This window comes from Sorex araneus, chromosome 1, assembly GCF_027595985.1.
Source record: "Sorex araneus isolate mSorAra2 chromosome 1, mSorAra2.pri, whole genome shotgun sequence".
Taxonomy (NCBI): Eukaryota; Metazoa; Chordata; class Mammalia; order Eulipotyphla; family Soricidae; genus Sorex; species Sorex araneus.
Window position 1 is genome coordinate 279,726,352 of NC_073302.1, and position 24,779 is coordinate 279,751,130.

The window sequence follows — 24,779 nt, forward strand, 5'->3', positions numbered from 1 at the left end:
TCTCAGGTAGGCACCAGAAGAGCTTAGCACTGAGCAGTAGGACATAGCACAGCAAGTAGGGCAATTGCCTTGCCTTGAAGACAGCCACCCCAGCTGTGATCACCAGCAACCCATATGGTCCTGTGAGACTCGTCAGGAGTGAGCCTGACTGCTGAACACCACTGGGTCTAGACAAAAAAATAGTAATTATAATAGTAAAACTTTATGTCATAAATTTATTGTAATTATATATGTGTGTACTTATGCGTAAATGTGTTTCTTCTCTATAAAAATATCTCATTACATAACATCATTTAAGCTGTTTAAACTCTGAATGAATCATAGAAAACAAAGCTATAAGAGAAAAGGGATACAAACTGTTATCCTTGTTCATTTCAACAATAATTAAATCACACATTGTATACCTAAGACAAATTGAGTGAAATATCCGAATGATCGGCATTGCAATCTCTATGTTAATGTTTTTTTTTGTAAAATAATTAGAAACACAATTCTGAGTAAAATTTTATTTATTTATTTATTTATTCATTTATTTATTTATTTTTGCTTTTTGGGTCACACCTAGCGATGGACAGGGGTTACTTCTGGCTTTACACTCAGGAATTACTCCTAGCGGTGCTCAGGGGAACATATGGGATGCTGGGACTCTGACCTGGGTCAGCCGCATGCAAGGCTAACACCCTACCCGCTTTGCTATTGCTCCAGCCCCATAAAATTTTAAATGTAAACTATCATCATCATCATCAACATCATCATCATCATCATCATCATCATCATCATCATCCCCTTGATCATCGATTTTCTCGAGTGGTCTCACTAATGTCTCCATTCATCCTAACCCTGAGTTTTTTTTTTTATTTTTATTAGTGAATCACCATGGGGTACAGTTACAAACTTATGAAGTCATGAAATTTGCATATTAAGTGCATCAACATGGAAAGTATGATGTTGAATGAAATGAGTCAGATAGAAAGAGACAGATATTGAAAATTCACACACATATGTTGATTATAAAGTAGCAGAATGGGACACTAACACCCAAGAGTAGTAGAGATATGAACAAGGTCTGCCCCACAGCTTGGAAACTGGCCTCACATGCTGAAGGAAAAGGCAGCAGAGACAGAGAAGGGAACATCTAGTTGAGAATGTTGGGAGAACCCACTCGGGTTGAAAGCTAAGTACCAAAAGTAAACTATAGCCTCTTTTTACTCGTCCTTCCCAACGGTGCTGCATTTGAAGCTATTTCAGGGTCAGGGGAATGAGACCCTTCATTGTTACAGGTTTTGGCATATGAATACACCACGGGGAGCTTGCCAGGCTCTCCCATAATTATTTACAATTTTCTAAATTTCCTCCGCAGAGGAACCCAAGTGTGTGTAATGCCATCAATGGCCAATATCCAGAGACTTAAAAGCAAGCTCCCAGAAGAGAGCACTGCAGAGAGTCTCTTGCCCGCACGCCTGGCTATCTTCCCGGGGCCCCTCGGAGGGGATGGGCTCCAGCTTCCCTCCCTGCCCCTATCAGAGCTCTCAGCGGCCGAAGACCATTGGAACCTAGCTACAGCCATGCCTGAGACCCCTCTCTACACATTTGGACAGGCCTTATGCATGAAGGTACCGGAGACTTAAAAGCAAGCTTCCAGAAGCATGTGGCCGCTTTGCGGCCGCACGACATCTTGTAGCCTACTTCTCTCTCTGGGAGAACCTGGCAAGCTTCTGAAAGTTTCCTGCCCACATGGAACAGCCTTGCAAGCTTCCCATGGTGTATTCATATGCTAAATCCAGTAAAAAGCTGGATCTCATTCCCCTGACCCTGAAAGAGCCTCCAGTGCAACATCATTGGGAGGGCCAAATCGAGACAGACTTCTAAGATCTCAGGGAAAGGATGAAAGAGAGATTACTGAGCCCGCTCGAGAAATCAATGATTAATGGGATTTTGTGATTCGTGATTTCTAAATTTTATTATGATATTTTATTTGATTTTAGGCCACCTGATGGTGTTCAGGGGAACCTTTGTCTCTGTGCTCAGGGATAACACCTAGTAGGCTTAAGGTATCATATGGGTAATATGATAGATCCTGAGGCTGGAGAGTGCAAGGCAAGTGTCCAACCCATTGTATTATCTTTATAGTCCTAACGCTTCTGAATTTTAAAATAAAAATCTTCATAACAAGTTTCTGGCTGTAACATGCATATGTTGAGCAATTCATTAAATAATTTTTTTAGCTGTATCTAGAAAGAGTCCTTTGCTGTTTAATATAGTCTAGAATATGTAATTTGTTCCAAACGTTACTCAAAGATCTAATTTTTCGTTCAATAACATGCTAACTCTGTCCTACCTAAATACAGAAGCAAAGTGTGTACAATGATTTATGGCTTAAAAGTCACATTTTCTGTGACTTAATGTAGTCCAATAATATTCCTGGTTAAGGCAAGCAGACTGATTTTTTTTCTGACACCGCTTACGATCTTTTGAGTCCTGACAGGAATTGTCCTTGAGCACAGAGCCAGGAATGAGCCCTAGATACAGATATGGCCAAACACACACACACACACACACACACACACACACACACACACACACACACACACACACTCCCCCCACCATGAAATAAAAGAACAGCCTGAGAATAAAACAAAAAAAAATAAGAAAAAATGACAAGTGTAAAACTAGCTTCCAAATTGGCTCTGTAACTTTCCTTAGTTGGATCAATATCATTTTATGTTAAAAAGGAAAAAAGCAGGGCCGGAGCGATAGCACAGCGGGTAGGGCATTTGCTTTGCACGCGGCCGACCCGGGTTCGATCCCTGGCATCCCATATGGTCCCCCAAGCACTGCCAGGAGCAATTCCAGAGTGCAAAGCCAGGAGTAACCCCTGAGCATCGCTGGCTGTGACCCAAAAAGAAAAAAAAAGGAAAAAAGCAGTACATAAATTCTAGAATTTTTTGATGTTATAACACCTGGAATGTTTGCAGATGTACTTTAATACAAAGTTATCTTCTATCTGTTCTAAGTCAAAATACCTGAAATTCTAGGAATAGACGTGCCTATGAAAGTTTTGATACAGTTATATGTAACACATAAAACTAATCTTAGTGTTCTAGAATCAGGAGTCCCTGAAGTTCATTGTTAAATTTCACTTTCAATAATGTATTTATATATTTATATATCACTTTTATAGCACGAATCACAATATTTGTTTGGAGATTTAATAATTTTATGAATTGCTCACAATACCGAGATGGAGATACACTAAAAATACAATCACAAATGGGTCATCTTATTATTAATGCCTTGACCTTAAATTTTAACAATTTCATTTTTTTTCAGTGTGTGTTGGGAGGGGGGATTAACATCTATTCAACACCCTTATATCTAATATGGGGGCATAATCAAACACCCAATAATTTTACTAGCCAAGGGATTCAAAATACTTTACTCATTTATAGATAATCAGTATTTTTTCTGAGTAAAACCTGAGATATAAGATGCATATAATTATATGTTTATAATTAGGCCTCTTACATTTCAAATTTTAAAACACCAAAGCAAAAATGTTTTATTTAAAAGTTTTACAGCTTGAAGTACGTTTAATTGGAAACACATGAAGGTTTGTGTGTTTGTATGTGTGTACATTTGTTGTTTTGAATTGTTTCCATTCTTCATTCACTGATCTGCTGAAAGACGCTAACAGAAGAGTATTTGTCTATTTGATTATGCTTTCAAAGCAGCTGGAAGTGAATTCTACACCTGGCCGCCTCCTTCAGTTACAAATACATGATAATAGATCTTTAGATAATAACAACAAATTCATTTAAAAGCTGTTGTATCCTGTACAAAAGATAATGGAGCCAATGTCCATAAAAGAAATTTGTTAAACAATACAATTTTAGATCCTATCATTTTCTTCTATAATTCAATGATAAACAACTATTGAATCCTGTTTTCTTTAGTTGAAACAGACTTCTAGTTATAAACCTCAGTGATTATTTGAGAAAATATTTGCTTCATGTTGTATGGAATTGAAAAAGCAAAGAGAAATATTCTTTTAATTGATTGAATTAATTTTAATTGTTGATTTCTTGCTGAAGTTATATGGTTGCTCAGGGTCACCCTCCAAAGGAATGATTGTACATGTTGTTTTTCATATCATAAAAACTTGATCTTTTATGATATCATCTCAGCTTAAGAAAAAATAAAATAAAAACTATGACTATTCATATTTCTATCAATAGATTATTGAGGAAATCTTCTGACTTATTATAAATATTTACTATTTTCCAATTACTGAGAAATGCATTCTTTTTAGTGATTCATTTTGAAGAAATATAGTACAAACAAGATGAGAGAAAATTGAGTATCTGTTATTCTTTCAATCATTTATCTTTTAATAAATTTGCTGCATTTGAAGAACTAATAATATTAGCTCAATAGATATAAAAATAGATATACACCATCATTTTTTTTAATTGCACTTTGATGACAAGTGGATACTCAAATCATAGTCTTCAATCCCAGATCAAAGCTTAAGCTTTTCAAATTAATTAGACCAAAACATCAGGGAAGCTTAAAAGCTTCTTATATGGTGCTTCAATTTACTTAAAATTAGAATAGCAAAGAAAAGATTTCTCTCCTTCTGATACAAGATTAATTCAAGAGGAAGGACCAGTGTTCTCAATACAGTCCATTCTTAAGTAGATTGTAAATGTTTAATCCCAGTTTGATAATCATTGTAACATCCGAAGAATACTTTTATTTCATACTGTTACAAAACATTAGATTCATACACTTATGTGCCACTTCTGTTCAACTCAAGAAAAATTAAAGTTTATAGATATTTATTTTAGAATTTCCAGAAGTACATGTACAAGTTTGAAGTTTCTGGCATGGTCTAGAGATTCCTATGTAAATTTATAAGCAAAGGTATTATTTTTTATTATAGATATAGGAAATAAGATAAATCATCCAAAATCCTCATGATATCACATTTCATATGACTCATTAAGAGAACAAAACTATAATTAGCATTTTTAATTTCCAACTATTTCTAATAAAACAATAGTACAATAGGAAGATTCCATCATGAATGAAATGCTTAAGCTTGTAATTATTTTTTCACATCTTACAAAGAGTAATGATTTTTATGTCATGTAAACTTCATTTAAATTTTCAGTCTTTTACAAAGTCTTGGGGTTGTTTTGAATTTGGAAAGTATACTTTCATTATTTCGCAAACAACTTTGTTCAATCTTGACTATAAGGTGGATGAGCATTACTACTTCATACAATTAAAAATGAATAAAGATTAAAGAGTATTTCCTCCGCTCATAAGAGAAGAATGTTCTTGAGGACATGTCTCTGTCTGCATTTATGGATTCACTCCAATGGTCCCCCAGGCATGGCAATTCCTTTAGTCTGTACAGTTACTCTAGGCACATGGCTGGAATCACAAAGCATTGGCAGACTCTACTAAACAGAAGTGCAGTAACATGAGCTATGTTCTCGCTTTGTTCCTTTTAGCATATAACTTCAAACACCAGGCTTTGATAGGTTTACTGTTCATTGTGTTGAAACATTTTTTGCGTGTATTAATATATAAAATAAAACAGATGCATACAGATTTTTCCTGAACATGTTTTTTTTTTCATTTATTTTATTTTATTTTTTTTTATTCACACCTGGCAATTGTCAGGAGTTGCTCCTGCCTTTGCACTCAGGAATCTCCTCTGGCTTTGTTTCAGAAACCAATGGAATACCTGTTACTGAACCACGGAGGTTTGAATGCAAGGCAAGCAGCTAGCCCGCTGTACTATTTCTCTGACCTCATGAATATGTGTTACTTGAGAAAGAATTACTACACTAGTATTTTCAGTTAAAAAACTTTATGGAGAGGGATCAGAGTAATAGTATAGTGAGTAGGTCACTCGCTTTGCATGTGGCCCAGCCAGTTTGATCTGGGCATACCATCCAATACCCCGAGCACCACAGGGAGTGATCCCTGAGGACAGAGTGTGGAGTCAGTCCTGACCTCCCAAATACAACAAGCAAAACAAACCTTTGTGGAGAAATTTCTGTTCTCAATGAACCTTTTTAATCACAATTCTATTGAGTTTTCTACTAATGTTTAAGTGAAAACCTGGGATATGATTACATATTAGACTTGTAATAAGTCTTTAGATCATACCACCTGGATGGACTGATTTTATGAACAGAAAAACTGCATGTCCAAAACCAAAGAAATAATGTATGATTTTTAATAAGGGATACAATGAATTTTGAGAAACAAAACACTTAATGGAATAATCAGGAATTGCTGCCATTTTATGTTAAGAAACTTCAAGAAAGTCCTTCCTAACAGGAAATATATTTCTTCCCAACTCTGGAATGGATCATTAAAGGACTTTGATGAATTCTAGGTGTATTGTAGAAACATGCTCTGTGGTTGATTCTATGGTGAGAATAAATAAAAATGAATTGTTTCCTTTGTAGTGATTGAGGAAATAATTTGTTAGAAGAGGTATAACTAATTAGACTTCACGCCTGACTCCATCAGACACCCAGATCCCACACAATGGAATGACCTTTTGTGACAAAAACAACAGAGTAATCTGGTTTTGCATTTGTCTAGATTTTATGCTTGTGTTAGTCTTTTTTGAATTGTTGATCCAGCTAATCAAAGAAATGACATTTTAAACGAGGATTTTCTTTATAGTTTTATTGTAGTGAGCATCATTTTTAAGTATTTTAAAAGGCACCCAAGAATAATTACCTTTGTGAACCAAAAATATACAAAACTGTACAGAATAAATAGTTCATAAAAATCTAGCTAGATTTTCTGGAAAATAAAGCTACATTGCTCTATTCTTAAGGAAACAAACCACTTACCCTTAGATGTGCCTTTACTACTAGTTTAGGACAACTATCAGTATACAACAATAAAAATAAAATAACTTTTTTCTTATTTGTTTTACCTGTGAATTATTACTTGCCACAAAAACGTTTATCTATCAGGGACCTTAAATTTACAAAGGATTAATGCTATGAAGGAAACCAAACTTAATAGGTGCACTAATCATATTTACAGTTGAATATCAGTAGCATTTTTAAAATAACCCAAGAATAAGAAACTTTGAGCACAAATCAAATACCTTAGCTTACAGCAGCATTGACAATAAGATTGTCTGCACAAACTGTGCAGAAAATAAATTTGCCTACTTATACCCTTTGAACAAGTAATCCTTATTTTTCATTTCAGAAAGCATGGTAACATCTTAAATTCTCAAATGGTCAAAGTTTTAGGCGACTTACACCCTACAATATTCAACCTGCTACTTTTGCTTCTATTATTATTCCCAACTTTAAAGTTCCAGTTCTTTTTGTCTTTATTGCAGAAATGTAGGTGTGTTCAACAATGGACATTTTGTAGTTCATATACTGGCTATATAAACAATAGTATCCTTACATAGTAAAGCTACATGAACAAATATGATTTAAAATGAAAAAAAGTCCAATTATTTTTGATCCATGACAAAAATTCAAGAAAATAAAAAACAACCTAAATATTGAAACCTTTTCGATGTTGAATATAATACTATGATCAATACATGATTGCCATGTAAGGATTTCTCTAATTGGAGACAAACAAGACTGCTGGGAACAATGTAATGGCTTCTCCCAGTGATCCCTGAGCTTCCTTCTCTTCTTCTTTTCCCATAGGATTACTGCTGTACTCAACTTCTGACGGATGACACACACACACACACACATAAGGCACTTATTTACAAGGTATGGACTTAAGACAGAATCACAACATTTCTGCCACAGCCCTAAAATTCTGATTATGTTTGCTGTTCCAGGACCTCCAAGTAGTCAGGCTCAGCGTGTAAATTAGCTTTGAGTTCAAAATACTCATTTTTAGTTTGTTCCACCAATACCTTCCTTGGCCTCGCGTACATGAGCGTCTCCATTAATTTTAACTCTTCATGGGCTCCAGGATATTGTACCTCCACCTCTGGTTGGAGCTGAGCAATGTTTTTCCGTAGGTACTCTGTGATTCCCAGCTGCTGCAGTTCTCTTTCTTTTTCTAAAATATTCCTGTATAAGGAACTGGCATCCTGGAAAGGTAAAAATTCCGTTGATTGGTCCTTGGTTTTGTACTTCAACTTCAACCCAGTGAGCGGTGACTGATTTTCCCGTTCTAAAAGACTTCTTTGAAGATGTTTTGTGTCACTACCCTCTTTCTCATTTCTCTCGTCTTCATCTTCCAAATGTTTTGGTCCAAAGGAAGGACTTCTATACACATGAACCAGAGGGCTCACCATATGTTGTTCATAGATTGACGCAGTGGGCCTTTCAGTGGTGTGGTGAGTTGTTTTATGTCCATACATGCTATATTGGAGATGCACGGGACTGTTGTCTCTGATTTGCTCATCAGTCTGTTTCTTTCTGTATCGTCTCCTGCGGTGGATGACAAGAACCACTATCCCTGCAGCACAAAATACTATAGTTATGAACACAATCAGCAGTCCTAATATTAAAACAGATAATGGTACAGCATCAGTGAGTGATCTAAAAATACTCTCGGCTGTAGTGGGGGTTGTAGGAGTACTGACAATTACATAACTAGTATGAGTTGACAATGATGGATTATTGGCCAAACCCGGACAAAGAAGGTCACTATTTAGTGATTTTAATTCCTTTTTGGCGAGGTGCTCGGGAGACGCGCACAGGACGTCATCAGCCACTGTGTTCTTACTTAATTTTTGTATCCATTGCTGCAATCCAACCAGGTCACAAGAACAGTCCCAGGGGTTGTCCTCAAGGTCAATCTGAGTAAGTAAATCAAGGTCATCCAAGATATTGCTCACAGGTAGATGGTTAAGTTGGTTGTTTTTAAGGTTTATCCTCATTAGGGGAATTCCTGAAAAAATATGTGGTGGCAAAACTTGCAGTAAGTTGTTATTTAAATAGAGGACTTTCAGTTTAGGCATTGGGTCAAAGGTTCCAGGCAATATCTCTTTGACAGCATTGTACTCAAGATATAAGTACTCAAGTTCATGGAGACCAAGGAACATGTCTCTGTTTAATTTGGTCAGATGGTTCCCATTTAGATAGAGCTTCTGTAGTCTTGTTAGGTTCATAAATGATCCTTCTTCAAGAACCTCTATGCGATTATTACCCAAGTGAAGCATTTCCAAAGTAAAGTATTCTGTTAGATCCGACTTCACTACTGTATGAATAATATTCCCAGCTAAAATGAGCTTTCTAGGATGTTGTGGAGGAGGTTTTAGATCAGATATGCTTTCAATATTGCGCTCTTGACAGTGTATTAGAAGTCCTGATGGAGAGAGCACTTTGCAGTTGCAAGGAACAGGACAATATGGGCCTGGGAGATGCGTGGATGTCTTGGTAATATATGGAATCAAACCTGGTGCTTTGGTGGGTAATTTCAAAAGAGACGTGGTCTTGGCTGACATGCGACTATCATTTGTGGAAGATGTAGCCACCAGGTGCAGTGATCCTGAAGGATCCTCGTGGTCTTCATATACTGGAGGAGTGGGGCAAAAGGATTCTTGTTTCAGTCGACTTAGAATGCTTCCTTTGAAAGACGGAGGGCTGTTGCACACAACGTCACCAATCACAGATTGTGGAGGCATGTTCTCCAGCCATGTTTTCAGCTCTACTAAGTCACAGTTGCAGGCCCACTTATTGTCTTCTAACTGGAGGTCCAGTATTCGGCCAATGTGTTCTAAAAAACCAACATAAGGCAATGTTTGCAACTGATTTCCACGCAGATCTAGATGTGTTAAAGGAACGAACCTAAATATGTTTTGAGGGAGACTCTCAATAGCATTGTCATTTAAAATTAACACTTTCAGTCTATTGAGCTTGCTGAAGGCACTTGGTTCAATCACCGTAATAAAATTATTATCTGCCTGTAGGAATTCCAGGTTTTCCAGTCCATGAAACGTATCCTCTTTGAGAATTTCTAAAGAATTGTGATTGATGTGCAGTTGCTTAAGAAGGCCAAGGCCATTAAATGCACCGGTCTCAATGTCTGCAATATTATTAAATCCAAGGTGTATTGAGAGAGCATTGGTCAGCCCAGAAAAGTCATTTGCGTGAAGTTCTGTCAGGCCATTATTTAGTAAACTCAGATGAAAAGGTCTTGATGGTGGCACACTTATTTGAGGTAACTCCGTGATGCCTTTATCTTCACAATTTATCAGCATTGTGCCATCTTTCTCCTCACAGCTGCAAAGAGAATCACAGGATCCTCTGGCTGAGGACACTGGAGATTCAGATTGTGAAGATACATAAGTGAGGAGAGATGAACAGAACATTTGGATCCACAGCTTCATGTTGTCATGTGACAGACGCTGATACTGTAAAACACAATGCAATAACAGTGTTTTTTTGGTGCAGTTAGAGAGAAAATGAACACAACATTTATTAATTAAAGGATTTTTCCTTTAAAGTAAGAAAAATATTGATGCACTGAAAATATGAATACCTTTCTCCATTTACATTTTCTTTTCCTCTTTTTCTAATACCATGGCAGGTATGTTTGATACACTTTAAACTGGCATTATGACCAAAATATTCATTTTATTTATAGAGATTTAAAAATGTGTTATTAGGTATGTTCATATATTCCAATATTATGTTTTATATAAAAGTACATATTTTTAAAGACCATGATTACCTGAAACTACAAGTAAGCAAATTTCAGGAAAGATTGCAATATAAGATAAATTCATAGGTGTTGGCTTCATATTTTTGAGACCAAAAGTTCTCTTTTAGAAGTCAAAAACTTTAGATTTACACATGGATTTATGTATTATGCATGAAACTGTTTTTCTATATTCTACATGTCTATCACAATATTAAATAGCTTTCTCCATTTTACCATTTTGGGTTCAAGATACTATTTAAATTCATTATTTATTTGAGAACATGTCTCTAGTAGTGCAATAAAATCAAGCATGTAAAAATCCATATCAAAACTTATTATCTACTAAGCTACTGTATAAGCTTAGTAGAACCAAACATACACGCCTAAAGGTGCCCATTTGTGTTTCCTTGAGTCACCCTTTACCCAGTTTCTAGAAGTAAGATGTTTCCTGCTGCAATTTATTTCTGATATTGATATGCTTAATTTTATACAAACTAGAGCAAAAATAATCTTACAGGCACTTGTCCAGCTATTCAAAAAAACAAACAACTTCTTATATACATTTCTCACAAAGCACTAACTAATGAAATCTTAAAATCAGCTTAAGGGCACTGAATGTCATCATATAATTAAGTAGCTGATCTCCCTTCTTATAAAGCTTAATGTCACAAGCAATGAACTCTGAGACATACTGTACTGTATTAAAATCTTTGAGGAGAGTTGAGAATAATAACCGCATATTCTAACTCTTTAAGCATGTATGGCACATATCTGAAACAGCAATTTTTAAAACATTCTGACACTGAAATGACAGTAATGACAAGGTGAATACACATAATTGTAATGCCGTCTAATTTTATTCAATTATTTAAATACTGTATATTAAATTTATGTAGACTACACTTAGAGTTAAATTCTGCAGCTGATTACTCTTCACTTAAAAAATAGTAAAATACTTTCATTTTTTTCTGGGTAGAATGCATACAGCAACTTTTAATTAAAATTCTCAATCAAACATCCTAGAATCCAACCAAAAAATCTTAAAAAAAAAACTTTCATTCCAAGGAAGCACAAAGATTTATTGGAATTATGTATGGCATGAAGTTTCTAAAAAGGCAAAAGGAACCAAAGGAAAAAAATATTTCTGTAGAGAGAACCTTTTTCTAGAAGAGAAAAGTTACCAGACTTAATGTTTCCAGGGGGAAATAGTATAATTTCAAACAGCTCTGAGAGTTGTGCTTAGAATCAAGCAGCCTGCAGCTGGAATCCCGACTTGTGATCAGCCTTCAGAAAAATTGAAAGACTTTCTCTATAGATTACTAAGAAAGAGTATTCATTTCACCACACTCAAAATATTGCAAAAAGAGTAAATAACTTCCAGATGAGAACATTTCGCTATACTTCAAACATTGTATCCATGCTCTTCTGCTCATGACATATAGACTGAGCTGTGCTTTTCAAAAATAGACATACACTTTCAATGTTTATATTGCTAATATAAGGTAGAATATTAAAGAGGTAATATCTTCAGGCAAAATATATATCTTTCAAGTCATTAAATAACAAGCAGGATACAAAACACACAAAGATTTTTTTCATAGTCTTTTTTCTAATTTAAATTCAGTGATGCTTTGGAAGATAGGTTTTGCCAAAAAATACACTTCTTTAGTTTGCAGTAACTAAACTACATACTGTAAAGAAATAGTGGCATATTATTCTATTTGTTTTCTCCACAGCCAGCTGTTGGGCTTAATATCTACTTCGCTGAGGGAACAGACATCTGCCACAGCATTAGCTGTGCCAATGAACAAGAGAGAAATAGGGTAGCTATTAAGGCAAAGTTCTTTTCAAGAAGCAAGCACATACATCCAGTCGCTTTAGGAAAATGCTGTTTAAAAAGGTATCATAATAGTGTGGAAACATTCATCTTACCTGTAAAGAAGTCTTCCTGACGATATCTTTAATGCACAGCTGGAAGAGATGTTCAAAGTAAATTCAGTTCAGGAAAGAAAATAGTCACTCACAGTTTCTTCTCAAATATCACTTTTTGGCAAGTCCCACTGCTTCATAAAGTTGGAGCCTCTGGTCAAAGAGAAAACGCTGAGGATTTCATTGAGAATATTTCAAGTCAAATGCACACTAGATCATCCTGAAGCAGTTGTCCTGTTTTCTCCCAATTAGAATTCACGGCATACTTCTCAGCTATGCTGACTCTTTTTGCATATAGTTAACCATTTACAAGCTGCTGGATGCAGAAAATAAACAAGATGTTGAACAGAGCTGGAACTGATCACTTTTGCTTTCTTAGATTGTAGATCTAGCTGCAGCAATGTTCTCTTCCTCCCTTTCTAGTCTTTCTTGTTAGCTCAGTTTGTTATTAGTCAGATTGCCAAGGGCTGGGAGGTAGGCGTAAATAAAGAGACTTCTTGGCTTTTGACTCAGCCTTAAAGCCTTTCCCCATCAGAGCGCTTTAATCTGCCAGTGTCATTTAACACAAGAGACAGCTCCACCTTTGGACTGTTCAACTCCTCCTCTTTCTGCAAATGGTCTTTCCACTCCCCTTTAATACCAAATGCAGTGCAAGTAAATTTTGAAGAAATAACTGCAGATCTTTTTAAATGATTAATAATATTTTTGTTTTATAGCACATGAAAAAAATATATTACGTTCATTTCCTATCTAGTGCACTGTTTGCACACATTTAGCAAAAAAAAAAAAAACTGCAAATATTCTGACTGTAGAAGAGTTGCTTTAGCTCTCACTTAGAGTTTTTTTGTTTGTTTGATATCGTGGACTAATTAAATTATATTTTTAAAATGTTAGCATGAACTGCTTCCCTACATTATTTACATATTTTTATTCACCATTTAAATTTATTTTGAAAGTTTCATGTTGAGACTCGAAGTTTTATGCTTCATTATTTCTTTCCCTACAGCTAATCTTCAATTAAATTAGAAGAAAAATTCTCTTTCAGTTAAGATACTTTTTATTTGGGTAAAAATGTGTATTTTAAGATATACTTAAAACCTCTATTATAAATGGTTGTCACTAATCAAATACTAGTTATTACTTTTAAAAATACATGTTTATATTTTTAGATGAAATGAAAGGAAAACTGCAATTGAGTTAAAATTTCTTGATATATATGGTACTAGGTTAGAGGCAATTTTTTCTTAAAAATTCTATTTTAAAATTTATGTTCAAACTCTTAGCAATTTCTGAATCATTTTAAATAAAAGTTTCAAGAGTCACAGTCATTATTTCCCCCAAATAACTGTGCTTAAAAACAAGCAAACAAACAAACAAACAAAAAATCTTTTCACCTATATTCTAAGTTCCTGACCTTTTCACATCTAAAGTGAATAAACCGGAAGCTGTGTAGACAGCATAGAGTAAGGGCTCTTTCTGTGCACATGCCCAGCCCGGATTCAACCCCAATATCACATGATTCCTGAGCATTGAGCACTGGCAAGTGCGTAGTTCCTTGAGCATAGAGGACTTCCAGAGTCACTGGGTATAGTCCTGGAGGCCTCTCGGCGCTTCCAGGGTGGCCCTAGCGGACACCTGGACCACATGTCCCATGCAGCATGTCCCATGCAGCACTGCGTCCTCAGGCTCTCGAGTTGAACCACGAGCAGCTTGCCCAAGGATTGCTTGGATTGGCTCCTGGACCCCCTGAGCCCTGCTTGGGAGCCCTCCGGATTCAATGAATTAGCTAGACACTACCATTTATTCTATTTGAAACAGTTAATGTTCAGAAACATTATTGCCTACACATTCTAATGGCTTTATCCTTTTTGGTGTTACTTCTCTAAACAAACCAGACTTCCTCTCTCCCTTCCTTCCCTTGCTTCCTTGTCCTCCATTTCATCCTCCTCTCTCCCTCTCCTTCCCTTCATTACTTCCTCCCTTCCTCCCTACTACCTACCTACTTACCTCCTTCCCTCCCTCTCCCTCCCTTCTTCCTTCCCTCCCTCTTCCTTCCTCCCTCCCTCCCTTCCTTCCTTCCTTCCTTCCTTCCTTCCTTCCTTCCTTCCTTCCTTCCTTCCTTCCTTCCTCCCTCCCTCCCTCCCTCCCTCCCTCCCTCCCTTCCTTCCTTCCTTCCTTCCTTCCTTCCTTCCTTCCTTCCTTCCTTCCTTCCTTCTTTCCTTCCTTCCTTCCTTCCTCACTCATGGTGGGATTCTAAGCTTACTCTTGGCTCTGTGTTCAAGAATCATTCCTTATGGGTGCTGGGGAATCAAACTAGAATTATGATTATTCTAGACAAATGCATTACCCAAGTACTATCTAAGCATTCCCACATTTTTTTCCCAAAAGAAGAGGTTTTATTCCATTTAATAAATCATAAAATATGAGACTGAATTGGTCTCCAATGAATATAGTTATGCAATCAAATTTATATTGGTTTTATATACTAGGTGTGAAATAGCAATTTTAGAAAATAAAGATTTCCAGGCATTTTCCATTAGCAGACTTAAAATAAATTATTAAATATTCAGTCATGGTGATAGACATAGTTATCCGTAGTAGAGTTTCAGAAGTTCAGTGTTCCAATACCACTCCCAACATCTTGCTCCCAACGATGTCCGCAGCTTCTCTCCCAACACCAGTCTTCCTCCTTGGTAGGCACATTTCTCAGTTTGGTTATTGTACCTTATATCTCATACGGGTATAGTTGATCCTGTAGTTTATACATGCATAACTATTTGTATACTATATATATATATCTATATATATATCTATATATATATCTAGTCAGCAATTCCACTTCTTAGTAGCTAGTCCCCAGGATATGCAAGCATTCATTCAACAGCTCATTCGTGTAGCACATATTACTGCAACACTCAGTGTAATAGATGAGCGATGAAATCAGAATAGTGACCAACAATACATAATTGGTAATGAATGTTATCTATGTGTATATGCATATATATTTTAGCTACATACAATGGAATACTGTGTAGTTGCAAGGAAAATAAAATCAATTTTTTAAATCATTCATTTTCTTTATATTAGTTTTTCAATAATTGTAGTTCTCATTAATTTTAACATTTAAAATAAAATAGTCTTAATGTTACAGACATTGGTGTAGGGTTAAAGAATAAAAAATAGGATAACAAAGAGCGTTTGAGATAAGGAATGATAAGGAATTGACCTTCGGCACCAATATTCTACTTAGACTCAATGACAAAATAAGAAATTGAAATAATTTCCCTTTCAACGTTGTAGACATAATTTTTCTAAATGGAACTCTTTAAATTTTGGGAGAAATGTCAAAGGGGAAATATTCTTAGAGTATAGCCTGTGGAAATAGAATCATTTAAACATGTGGATAAATGAAATATAAATTCCCTATAGAGTGATGGTGGTTTTTCTCATTTCTTCCAATTTGATTATGTGTCTATTTTACCCATAACATGCACTTGGCCGATATCTGAAAATACTTATCTTTTACTCCCTGTCTACATGTCACCTTTTCTGTGCACACTTACAGACTAACAATAAGAATAAGATTACCTAACAATAATATCACCTAACAATAAGAAATGTGCCTAACAAAACTTTTCATGTTTGGGGGCTGGAGCGATAGCACAGAGGTAGGGTGTTTGCCTTGCATGCAACCGACCCGGGTTTGATTCCTAGCATCCCATCTGGTCCCCCGAGCACGCCAGGAGTAATACCTGAGTGCATGAGCCAGGAGTAACCCCTGAGCATCACTGGACGTGACCCAAAAAGCAAAACAAAAACAAACAAACAAAAAAAACTTTTCATATTTTAAAATTTTGCTAATTTGCTGATTCGATAGAATTTTTAGTAAAGAATTGTATGAAGACAATTTTGTAACTTCTGAATTCACCTAAGGTTTAATTTTGGTAATATCAGCATCATCTTAACAGTAATAGATATGTTATACTAAAGCTAAAATGCTAATAGCTAAGTTCACTGTTTTCTGATCTATTAAATATAGTTGCTGAGTCTTTAACTCAATAGCAATGTTAATTTTTAAAAATATTAATAGGGTCTGAGAGATAGTCCAGGGGCTCAGGCGTAAGTTTTGTTATGGCCTGTGGTGCAGGCCCCCAGACACCAACAGGGACGCTAGCAAGTATTTCCCCAATGTATTTTCCTCCAAGCTTTAATTAAAAATCATATTAAAACATTATAATAAACTAGTACTAGACTTGATAAATCTTTCCCCATAATATGTCCCCTGTGACACCATATTGGAAAATATTTCAAAATAATCAGTTCCTCTTCATCACAAACCTAAGTTATATATTTTTCTTGACTTAACAATAGCTCTGGCTTTAGAATGTGCATCTCTGAAGGATAAACACAAAAGGATTCTAATTACCTCAAAGGAGGGGAGAATAAATAACCTCTGGTCATCTTAGAGGAGCAGCATATCCAAGGTAAGATCTTCTCTTTCCTGCTTACGTGGGACAAGGGAAGGGGTATAGGCAGTTAAGAAAGGAGGGGATTCAACTCACATACCCAAAGCATACCAAACACCAGCTGGAAGCATACAACATGTTGGACTAATAATGCATGTGGAATACATACAATGAAAAGACCAAGATTCCTCATTGAAAGAGGAAAGGAAAAATTAAACCATAAAAAGGATAGATTCTCTCTGTATAGGACTTGTTCTACGTCAGAGTATCTATTTCTTTTCAAGTGACTCGTAAGTGATAAAGTGTAAGTGAAAAAGTGAAGACATAGACCAGATTGACTTTAACTAAAAAATACGGACGACCTGAAGAGAGGTTTTTCACCATCTGTTGGTGTAAATGCAGACTTCGGTGGCCTGAAGGTAGAAAGTCAACATTTAGTGACCCTTTGACAATGATAATACCTGCATTTTAAATAATCATTAACATTTCATTCTCTGCAGAAACAAAGTTAACCGTGAAATAATTCAAGATCTCATTCAAATGCCACAGTGAAAGAATTGATATCCTTTGTTTCATAATCTGATGCTATAAAATAATCCTTGAATTTGATTGTGATTTTTAATTTTTTTCTGTCCCTCCGCCCCGCCTTTTCTTTTCTCTGTCTCTCTTGCTTTTTGATTCAGGTCCACTCCCAGCAGAGCCCTGGAGTTGCTCTTGACTCTGTGCTAAAGGGTGACCCCTGGTGGTGTTTAGGGGACCATGCACGGTGCTGGGGATTTTAATCTCGGTCATGGCCACCACAGTTGCATACAAGGCAAGTAAGTACCTTCCTTCCCGTGCTATCTCTCTGATCCGGAGTTTCAAATCTGTATCTTACGAATGTTCAATGGAAGAAAAGCCCAAAACATTTTGGTATTATTTTTTAAATCCTGCTTGTGTTAGAACATAGTCATTATGGGTAATTCTTTTGACAATAACATGCAACACAACAGCAAGAATATAACTTTTGTATTGGAAGAATAGAAGACTTTTCCATATTGTAGCAATAACATGTCCACACATAAAGATATTTGCACATGTTCGTTCTGAACAATGACTTCTCTCATTGAAATTCCTCAGTTTTAGATGAAAGTTATGGTAAATGTAACATTGTATAAAACCACACATCAATGGGTGCTTAGAAAACTTGACTTTTGCATTGAACCATTAGTTTTTTTAAAAGATAATTTGTTGTTTAAGTTTTATATTTCCCTTTATGCTCAATTTAATATGAGAGCAAAGGTTAGAAACAAAAGACTAATAATAAAAGTTCTTTAAACAAAAATTTACAATAAAGCATCCACTGATAAAGAACTCACTAAAGCCATTGCTTAACCTGAAAAAAACTGAAATAAAACACAAACCAGAGGAAACTTTAGCTATGAGCTCCCTTTTTAATACATAAAATATATCTGAGATTTTGTAAAATTACTTCGTTCAAATAAGTAACTACAAAATGTATTGTAAAGAATAAAAGTATTAATTTAAACACTTGATGAATGTTTCTTAGCTGAATGGTTAGCTTTACACAAGTTAACAAGATATAGAAGAATAGCATTCAATTGTAAATTATATGTATTATCCAGACTCCTAAGGGAAGGTAAGTATCTATTTTGTATTTTCTTATTACTATAGAGTGTGTTATACAAACAAAACAATTGGCTCAGTTTGAATAGTTATAATATTTTCACTGTCTTGAAACTATAGAACATTGCATAATTGATTTTAGAAGTGTGCAGAGTTTTATCCTCATGTCAAAAACTAATAATGATCAAAGATCAAAATTAAATTTAAAGTGCTCTAAAATCTTCTGGAGCTTCCTAAATGTTCAGCAGTCACTATAACACAGTCTAGTAATGTATGTAGTACAATATAATACAAAATATTCATAGAGTCAGCAATAATGATGGGCAAACACCACTGAATTAAGTGTGAATGATAGAATATCTAGGCCATCTATAGGAGATTTTCATATCTGCGTTTATTTTTATAAACAATAACAACTTAGATATCAATACCTCTCCTTATCATTACTGTGTCAAAGGGTGATACAAATTGACTTTAACAACTTTAATATTACACATGTGATATTTAATCATTTTAACAAATTGGGGAACTGTATTTTGTGAAACCTATTATTTCAGCAAGACAACTTCATGAGCTTCATGAGCATCAGTATCATTGATAAATAGTCCTATTTATCCTGTCATATAAATCATACTTTGAGTTCATCTATGAGGGGAGAATTATATGAGACTCATTTGATAGTTATTAACTGCAGACCTGAGGTTGATTATTTGATTTGAAACTTAAATACCTGAAGTTACATTCATTTTGAACAGAAATTAAATTCTTTGTCACAACTGGTTCTATGTTCTATAAATAAAGGAAAAATAAACTGATACAGTAAATATTTGGTGAAAAATACAACAGCTAAATGAGTCAGTCTATTTTCATTTGTCATTTTGATTGACTAAGATGGAGTTAACATAGAAAGGCATTTGCTGAACTATCACTGTCATCACTAGAATACTAATATTAGACTAAAAATCGAATAAATCAATACTGACAGATTTCACTGATTTTCTTTGGCACTTCACGTTAAAAGAAACTAAAAAAGACCAAAATAAATAATTAAAAAACTGTATATTTTTCCACATAACATTTCACAAAAGCTATGTAAGAGGATAAATATTTGATTATAACTAAGTCATGGAAACAGAAACAAGCAATTTTTTTAAAAACTGTGTTCAACATGCAGAGTTGCATTGATATCTTACCTTAGACGATAATTATGAAAAAAGTATAGGTGTCTATCATATTATTTTGATTATTTTGCTATATGCACTTTACCTCTATTGATCACCAATATTTGTTCATGAATCATTTTGGTCTTATGACACATTAAAATATATACCCAAAAAATATTACAATGCATATTGTATACTTTAAAAAATCACAAAGGTACATTCTCTATAGTGAAATATGGCATTTAGTTTATTAGAATTTTATTAGTGTTATCATTTATTCCAAATTAAAACTAACATCTAAAACCAAATAGCTATAGTACATTATATATGTGTGTGTGTATGTGTGTGTGCTTAAATGGAGATATATTTTGTTTTCTTTGATATTTTCAAGGAATAAGATTGATATGTGACTATGTAATGTGCAACATGTAAAATGTCAAATTAATTTTGGATTCTGATTCTATTTCATTACACAATGAAATTAAAAATAAATATTTATAAATTATCTATTTAAAGTGACAAAAAACACATTCTCTCATCCTCAAACAGTTTTAAATTTGAGGTCATGTGACTGTGGCAAAACATGAAATAGTCAACATTTCCCTTTACTAATTATAACCAAAGAGATATTAAAGAAGTTTATTGTTTTTTTTTTCTGTCAACATTTAGAAAACACTGATCTGTAAACTTTGACAACTCTAAAAAATATTTTGTGGTAAAACATTTCTTTTAAGACGGAGTTTTTTTACATTAAGAAAAGAAGTAATGCAAAATAGCACTTACCTGCTTTTTCTCCTTCCTAAACATAGAAACACATTCTTCCAGAAAATGCTAAAAATCTTTGATAAATTCCAGTAGAAATCACTTCTTAATAATTCTCCCCCACGTGGGGGAGGAAGAAAACTGAAAATATGGATCTCAACCTAAAGCTTACCTAGAATATTTGTATAATATTAATAAACATTAAGAGAATCATCCCTACTACTTCTTAAGCCTTTTTCTCTCTTTTAGCACCCTCTAGTGGATATTTATAAAAATTCTTTCGGACTGAAAAATACACTGCATTAGGAGTCAGTTTTTTATTTTTTAGGTTAATGTCAATAGGTATTACTTTGAAAATATTAATGTGATATTTAAAACAACTATTAGTGATCCAAATGATTATAACTGATTTATTTTCATAAAAAAGCATAGTATATTTGAAGTGGTAGTATGTATATAATTTATCCAAGGCTATGTAATTACTAAGGGAAGAATCTAGATTTTAACTTACAAAATCATGCCTGGCTTCAGAAATTAATATTCCCACAAGTACAAATGTTGTAGTCAGTTGATATGATTTATTAAAAGATTCAAATTTGAGTTCTACATATCAAAAGCACGTATTTAATTCTATCACTGTATCATTGTCATCCCGTTGCTCATCGATTTGCTCAAGCAGGCACCAGTAACATCTCCAATGTGAAACTTATTGTTACTGGTTTTGGCATATCAAATACGGCACGGGTAGCTTGCCAGGTTCTGCCGTGCAGGTGGGATACTTTTGGTTAGTTTGCCAGGCTCTCTGAGAGGGGTGGAGGAATCAAACCCGGGTATGCCTCGTGCAAGGCAAATGCCCTAAGTGCTATGCTATCACTCCAGCCTAATTTTTGAAATTTAAATTCAGGGGTAAATTTAAATTTAAATTTTACTACAGAACATAGAGCATTTGCCTTACACGCAACGAATCTAGGTTCAATCCCAGCCACTCCATATGTTCCCTTGGGCCCACTAGGAATGATCCCTGAGCACAGAGCCAGGAGTAATTCTTGAGCAGACCAGGTGTGACCGCCAAACAAAATAAATTTTATATATTTTGAGTAGGATGGTTACATCGATGTCAAAGTCTATGGTATTTATGTACAAAGTGACTCCACTCTTCAATCTCCACCCCTGTATTTAGGCCACCTCTGGCCCAATCTTTATTCTCTCTCTACCTCCCACACCAGGGTTTGTTAATAAGTATTATAAACTAAGGTCACCAAGTTGTGATTGAAAACACTATTTTTGCGTTTCAAAAATTAAAGTAAAGTTTATATGTGGGTATTTGGGTCATATTCCTGGGTCTGTGCTCAAGCATCACTCCTGGCTAGCTTCAGGAGACCTTATGAGATGCCAGGGATCAAACCTGGGACAACTGTATGCCAGGCAATGACTTGCCACCCACTCTATTATTTGTCTGATCCCTTAAGGACACATCTTAAAATGACATTTTTTTATTGATTTTGAATTAAGGTGTTTTCCTAAAAATTGTATTCAATATAAAATAATTATTTTATTAGGAAAACAAGGATCAAATATATTTCTACAAACACATGCCTATGAAAAATGCATCCATATTTCGATATAGCTGCCTTCTCAAGACTACATTATATTAACAAATTATAGGTGACCTTGTGCCTATATTTTTAATTTCCAGCATTGTATAAAATTACATAAAATTTGTTTTGTTTGGGGGCATGTGGTACTGTTGGCAGTGGGGAATAGCAAGTCCACAAATTCTCTGAAGATCCAGTGGAGGAAGGAGTGAGGAGTAAGAATATGCCATCTATGTACAGGGCTCCTTTCGCATTATTTTTATCATGAAATATATGAATACAGTTGTGAAAAATATAGAATAAGTGAAAGTATCTTGAACTGGCATAGACTTAATTATTCTTTTTTTAAAAAAAAAATCTATCTACCTCTTGGGGCTGCAGTGGTAGCACAGTGGGTAGGGCATTTGCCTTGAACGTAGCCGCCCCGGGTTCGATTCACGGTATCCCATATGGTCCTCTGAGCCAGGGGACCACCAGTAATAATTCCTGAGTGCAAAGCCAGGAATAACCCCTGTGCATTGTCAGATGTGACCCAAAAGGCAAAAAAAAAAAAAATCTATCTACCTCACACTCTCCGCCCAGACGAGATCCAGAGCAGCACGGCTTCTCTGCTCTTTAAAGACTGTGATCCTGGAGGGCTTCTAATCACTTTGGTTACCCAGCAGCTTCTTACAGAAATACATCTAGGCTGTGAACTGAGCTTCTAATCACTTTGGTAACCCAGCAGCTTCTTACAGAAATACATCTAGGCTGTGAACTGAGCTACAACCCCATGGTGACCCAGGAGGGGAAAGGTTTTTCTCTCTTGACTGTTTCGGCTTTCGGCGGGGGTGACAGCAGCAGCAGCAGCAGCACCCATGTGGCAACCGCCATCTTCTGGAACCCCAATACCCAGAGGTACAAGCTTGTAGTGATGTGGCTCCCAGGAGATCTTGGGATGGGGGTGTTATCGGCATGCTCTCTGCCCAGATGAGATCCGGACCAGTGGCACACGAAAATGTGAACTGAGTTAAATATCAGAAACCCAAAACCGAGCTCATTTATTCTTCATTCTGAGCAATGGAAAACACATTTCCAAATGATACCTTTTCAGCAGGTTTGATTGTCGGAGGAAAGTTCTAAATAATAATAGTTTTCTGTTGAAATATTGAGTGTATTCAAAGTATAGAGAGAATAAAGTGAAGATCATTAGCCACTCAGGTGGGAGGTGGGTGGGAGGGGGTATACTGGGGTTCTTGGTGGTGGAGCATGTGCACTGGTGAAGGGATGGGGGTCTGATCATTGAGTGACTGAGACTTGAACCTGAAAGCTTTGTAACTTTTTTCACAGTGATTCAATAAAAAAAATTTAAAAATATCTACTTCTCTATCAAATATCTCTTTTTCCAGAGGACATATTTATATATTCTTGATCATATATCTTTATGATTGAGATATATGATCTTGATCTTCTTTATTCATAACATTGTAAATTTCTATTAGTTTTTTACTTTTTGCCATTATAAAATTAGCAAAATACTCCCCACTTTTTCATGAACAGTAAAATATCTTCTGAAGCATTTCATGTTTGATATTCTGAATTTTCTCTGCTGTTTATTAAATCAAGACTGTCAGTTAAAGATCACTTTCTGAAAACCAAGGCAATTATACTTATCTTATAAATATATTCCAATTTTCTAAAATGCAAGTTGCCTGTTCCCAATATCTTGAAGAAACATATTTTTATAAAACATTTAAAAATAAACTTTCTCTCAAGAGAAAAATGTTCAATTGTCTATAAATCATTCTGCAACAACAAAAAAAATGGATACTGAAAAAAATTTTAATTTGTAGTTCAATATCTCCCTCTGCTGTTAGAAAAAGCTAATGAAAATTGTTAAGCATATATGTTTACTTATACGACCATCTGTTTAAACATTACAAGTTAAAATCAGTAAAGTTTTATAATTCCCTTCCTGTTTTAAAATTATAAATCCCTTTTATATTTTCAAAACTTCCATTATCTTAAAGTGATTCAAGAGTAACTATTTGATGTTAAACCAACAATAAATAACTATATCATTGACATGTTCTTAAGTTTTATGTTTATGTCATATGATTATTCAGGCTTTTAACCTACAAAATGTGTACTACAAATAAATAAATAAATGAAAACTTCATGCTCTGTTAAATAGGGAACCTATTAATTGACATTATGTTAACACCTTATACTTTCATACATTTAAAATTTGTAATTTTACTTATTTTCTGGGAAATAATACACAATTTTCAACACTAGATTCAGAAAAAATGTTTTTCAGATAACAAATCTGATGAGATACGAAAGTGATGTAGCTACAACAGCTCTCATTGATGCTGAGGGGTGATTTAGCTCCTCTGAACCAGGTGTCCACTGTCCCCTACACCCTAACCTCCCCATGAACATCCCTCTTAGTGTGATGACCCTGTCAAAAAGAACCTCTCAGACTGTAGACTGACCCTTCTTCAGTGGAGGAGATAACAACAGCTGTACTGCCCTTTCAGAACCTCCAAACAAGCTCTCAAACACCTCACACAGATTGCAAA

The 24,779-nt window shown here is 35.1% G+C and overlaps 1 protein-coding gene across 1 annotated transcript; it reads right to left on the reverse strand.

Moving 5' to 3' along the window:
* Positions 1–6,699: 6,699 nt before the first annotated feature.
* SLITRK6 (SLIT and NTRK like family member 6) lies at positions 6,700–13,078 on the reverse strand. The gene is made up of 2 exons (XM_004604019.2): positions 12,607–13,078; positions 6,700–10,384 (listed from the first exon to the last, which is right to left on the reverse strand). The coding sequence occupies exon 2, from the start codon at positions 10,358–10,360 to the stop codon at positions 7,838–7,840; it is 2,523 nt and encodes an 840-aa protein (XP_004604076.2). The 5' UTR covers positions 10,361–10,384; positions 12,607–13,078; the 3' UTR covers positions 6,700–7,837.
* Between the last annotated feature and the right edge of the window lie 11,701 nt (positions 13,079–24,779).